The sequence below is a fragment of the Mesitornis unicolor genome, unplaced genomic scaffold (genome assembly GCF_000695765.1).
Source record: "Mesitornis unicolor isolate BGI_N332 unplaced genomic scaffold, ASM69576v1 scaffold49185, whole genome shotgun sequence".
Classification (NCBI taxonomy): Eukaryota; Metazoa; Chordata; class Aves; order Mesitornithiformes; family Mesitornithidae; genus Mesitornis; species Mesitornis unicolor.
In genome coordinates, this window is record NW_010188513.1 from 1 (window position 1) to 4,532 (window position 4,532).

Sequence of the window (4,532 nt, forward strand, 5' to 3'; positions counted from 1 at the left end):
TTATTTTATTTTATTTTATTTTATTTTTTCCCTGTAAGAATGACTGCATAGCCCTTCTGTAAAATATTGAGGAAATGGAAATGTTTTGGTGGGTTCCTACCTTAAATAAAATTGGTGGGACAGCCTGGTTTGAATTTCAGAGGGCAAACTATTTTCTCTGTTATCTCCAAGATTCACCCCAAACTTTTCTTCTACTAAAAATCTCCTTTCTATGACCCCCTGTCCCTATTCATTCATTTTTCAGAAGCAAACAAGTGGCAGATGATAGGCAGCTGTTGCAGCTTCGGAGACAAGAGTGGGCTGATAATATATAATCCATTAAACATCAACACGGATCTTCATTTTAAAACATTTGCCCCAGGTGTATGTCAAGCCATACATGAGCTGTGACCACTCGGGCTTACCAGAGGGCAATGCACACAGAAAGATGCCTAAGTTCTCTTTTCCCTAGTGGGTTATTTTTTAATTTCCTTCTTCTTTTTTCCCTACTCTCCCATCCTTTCTCCCTCTGACTCCATGCACATCAACGATAGGAGAAGGCAGGTAGGGAAACAGCTTGCATTGCAGCCTGCGTGCCTGATGTGTCCAGCTGCAGTCGCGTGGGCTTGAACCGCTTCTGGCAGCTGCTTGGCTGCTTGGAAAGAAACAGGGAGCGAGGAAGAAGCATCCCAGGAATTCGCTTGGCCGGGCTGCTCTTCATGCTTAACTGATGGCTATTTTTGTCCGATCCCATCCTTGATAAATTTTTTCCTTTTTCTCCCGTTAGTTCTTTCTATGAAATCACTGCATAGCTGCTTGTTCCAGGTCTGTGGCTGTTTTCTAGAGCAAAAATACCTCCTTGGGCTAATATATGGCACATACATACATTGCACTTACTGGATGTACCAGGAGAGAGAAAGGTGTTTCTTAGAAAAATCTTATTTTTTCTCTCTGTGTTGCTGGAACTGCTGTTTGTAACCCATTGGTGACAAGCATGTGAGAGAAAAATCAGGTGAAGGAAGAGAAGTCAGGTGGTGGAAGAAAAATCACCTTTTTGAGAGGAAAAGTGGGCTCCGATTTAAACACATTTTTTAGAGTGAGGGGTTTTCATCTTTTTCTTTTTCTTTTTCTTTTTCTTTTTCTTTTTCTTTTTCTTTTTCTTTTTCTTTTTCTTTTTCTTTTTCTTTTTCTTTTTCTTTTTCTTTTTCTTTTTCTTTTTCTTTTTCTTTTTCTTTTTCTTTTTCTTTTTCTTTTTCTTTTTCTTTTTCTTTTTCTTTTTCTTTTTCTTTTTCTTTTTCTTTTTCTTTTTCTTTTTCTTTTTCTTTTTCTTTTTTCCTTTCCAGAAAATCAAGCCATCTGAAAACTGCTAGTGGCAATTTTTCCTGAGAGCTTTGGGGTTTATTTTCAAAGGAGAGACCAAGTTTTCTTCGGGGAAAAGAAAAAAAGCCCCAAACTTGCTGGTTTTTGGCTGGCCACATCCAGCCCCGCAGTGGGTCAGCTGTCCTGCCTTTACTGGAAAGTTCCAGCATTTCTTGGTTAACTTTTTTTTTTCCAGTTACCAACATCAGAGGGTGGGAAAAGACAGAAGAAAATACTAAAAATCCCCTGCGAGGCTTATCTTTGCCCCCAGCCCTTCACCACATCCAAGCTCACCCGCCACAGGGGCTGGGGCTCAGCCACTCCATCCCATCCTCATCCCAGGCCCCCAGTGCCCCCCATCCCAGCTCACTCACGGCCCTTTGCCAGGGAGGGTTGGGCAGGGTGAAGCCACTGGAGAGCTGGGGTGTTTGGCTGGATTTACTTTTTTTAATCTGCGCAGCCAAACCACAGATCTTAGAAAAGAAAACTATGGTTTGAGCCGAGCTTTATCTCTTTTTTTCCCCTGTATTTATTTTTTTATTTTCTTTTGTTTTTTCTTCTTTTTTCTGTAATTATTGCCTACATCTAGATCTGCTTCAGAACAAATATGGGGCTGTTTCAAGATGAAAAAGCCAAACCGTAGCATTCAGAAAATGCTGAGATAGCATATTCACTCTGCCCATTGTTGCGTTTTCCTGCCCCCCCCATCCCCAATTGCTCCCCAGTGATTTTCCCCAGATGCAGCAGTTCAGCAAACTCTCCCCAAGCCCCAGTGTCTTGGGAGGGAGGTGGGAGCCATGGCAGGCAATGGCACCACTGCCTGGGGGGGCAATGGCACCCCACAGCTCAAGGGTCCAGGCAGGGTGGCTCCCTTTGGTCACAGCTGTGGTGCAGTGCTCTGGTGTACTTTTAAGGTAATTAGAGCTGGCCATCAGAGTCTGGATGCCTAAATCAGCAGGTAGGGGCTGATGTGGGCACCATTTCTGAGGCTGCCCAAAATTCCCATGTAATCTTGGAGTGTGTGTGCTCTTCCCAGAAAATGCCTGTGGATATTTACACTGACATAAACCCCATGTGGGTGTGTTCGGTCCCCTCCTCTGAACCAGGGATAGACTGCAGTATGGGACCCGACTTTTCTGGCTGGCACATTCTGGCATCGGAAGAAATATAGGTGGCTGGGGAGGTTTGATGACAGACATTGCAAACCAGAGCGTTGCTCACCCCACCAGGGGACAGAAACCTGTTTGGATGGGAAGAAACTGGATGATGCCTGCCCAGACAAAGCTAAGCAACCCAGATATAGCTCCAAACTTCCAGTGGGGACAGTTAAATCATCAAAATCAAGTACAGAGGGATTCAGTTGTTATTCAGGATATAATAATGACAAAGGAAAATGGGCAAGAGCTTCCATTTGCAGCATCAAATACATTTACTGGCCAGCCTTTCAAATCAACAGTTGTTTGCGCCCCATATCCTTCCATGAGGGTAGGTAGTTGTCCAGGAGACATGGCCAATGCCATGACCCTTGGATATTACTTAAACCTAAGGGACATTGTTTCTGCTGGAAAGGCAGGCTTGCATGGAAATAAAGGATAAGAAGACAAAGAACCACCATTAGTTAGCTGTTTCCTACAAAGTGTTTTCATCAAAGGCAGCAAAATAATAACTACTGCCTCAGTGTTAAGCGAACTTATTAAAGTTAATTGAGCAATGAGTAAAGCAGCTTAATGCTTTACTCCTGATGTGTCTGGCTTTTCATATTCATGGCACCATGTAATCTTCAGGCTGGTGGTTTTCAAGCATCTCCAAGCTGCTTCCCCACTTCCCTGGCTTGGTGCCTTGGCTCCTCATCTCCTTGACCCTGAAGGAAACCTGTTCTACTGTGTTCATGGGCAAATTGACCCTTTTTCTTTCACCCCATGAGGACTACCAGATGCTTATGCCAGGTGAGGTAAAGCAATAGGAGCAGCAGAGGCAGAGTAATGAATGCGAACCCCTCTATCTCCCATCTCCCACCACCTCCAAGCCGCAGTGATCCTTTTGCTCCTAGGGAGAAGAAATCCAAGTATTGCTGGTTGGAGATGCTGCAGAGGTGATGCACCAAGCAAGATGTAAGCTTTAGGAGCCAACTTCCTGGCCTTCTTCTCATGGCAGAAGAGCAGCTCTGGCTGACTTTTGGGTTCCTGCAACAGAGATGCTGAAGGCAGAGGCAGCTGTGATGGCCTGAGGGATGGGGTGGCTGGTAGTGCAGGGACATGTCTAGGGGAGGTACTACAGCCTTTCCAGCCCCTTCCCACTGAGCATCAGCAAAGCTTGTTGCTACCAATGCATCCCTGAGAGCAGATTAACACAGGGCCACAGCAAAGAGTGCATGCAGAGAAAATCATGTGTTGCGGTGTTTAAGGAAAGCCAGGAGGGTGCTGCGAATAGAGAGAGGGAGGGCATGTTTTTGAGGAGTTTTTCAAAAAGCAGATCATAGTCAGCAGCAGCCTTCAGTTTATCACAGAACACACATGTGCAGCAGGAATCTTGCTCAGGAGGGGGCAGCATCATACGGTGCCCTCCTGCATTTTGGAGCTTGACTCCTGGTGCAGCACTACCCCGGGTGAGTGCCCTGCATAGGGGCTCCAGAGCTGAGCCCACACCTTGCAATGCTCATATGTGAGACTTCCCCCCCACCAGCACTGCAGCAGCAGCCCAAGGGGAGATTCTCGCCCCATGAAGGGTTGCAAAAGCCCAAAACCTGAACTGGGAAAAGTGGGTTGATGGTGGAACCAGGCTAGCAAGCAAACACTCACTCTGATGGCTGTGCAAGGGGACAGATGTTGACTTTGTGCATCCCTTTTATTTGTTTTTCTCTGAGGGCAGAGAAATGGAGAATTTTGATGACAAGAACAGTTTCAGCTGCCTCTCCGGCAGACATGGCTGATGTTTATGCTCCTCCCTTGCTTTCTCCAACAGATGGTGTGAGCCTCAAAATGATTGAAGACCTGAAGGCCATGATTGACAATATCTCTCAGGAGGTTGCTCTACTGAAGGAAAAGCAAGCGCTCCAGACAGGTAAAGGACTTGCTAAAGAGGGCATGGCTTTTGCTTTGAAAGAGGAGCTGCTTATAAAGTGGTTTCTACTCCTCCACACACTTCAACACGAAATGCCCAAGCGATCTGTGACAAGGAGTCCATCACAGGGAAAG

General features: G+C 45.6%; 1 protein-coding gene across 1 annotated transcript in view; it reads left to right on the plus strand.

Moving 5' to 3' along the window:
• Positions 1-4,297: 4,297 nt before the first annotated feature.
• CLEC3B (C-type lectin domain family 3, member B) overlaps positions 4,298-4,532 on the plus strand; it is a 1,815-nt gene continuing 1,580 nt past the window's right edge. Inside the window, exon 1 of the mRNA XM_010185764.1 lies at positions 4,298-4,398. Within this exon, the coding sequence (XP_010184066.1) occupies positions 4,317-4,398 (82 nt within the window). The 5' untranslated portion in view covers positions 4,298-4,316. The remainder of the gene's footprint in view (positions 4,399-4,532) is intronic.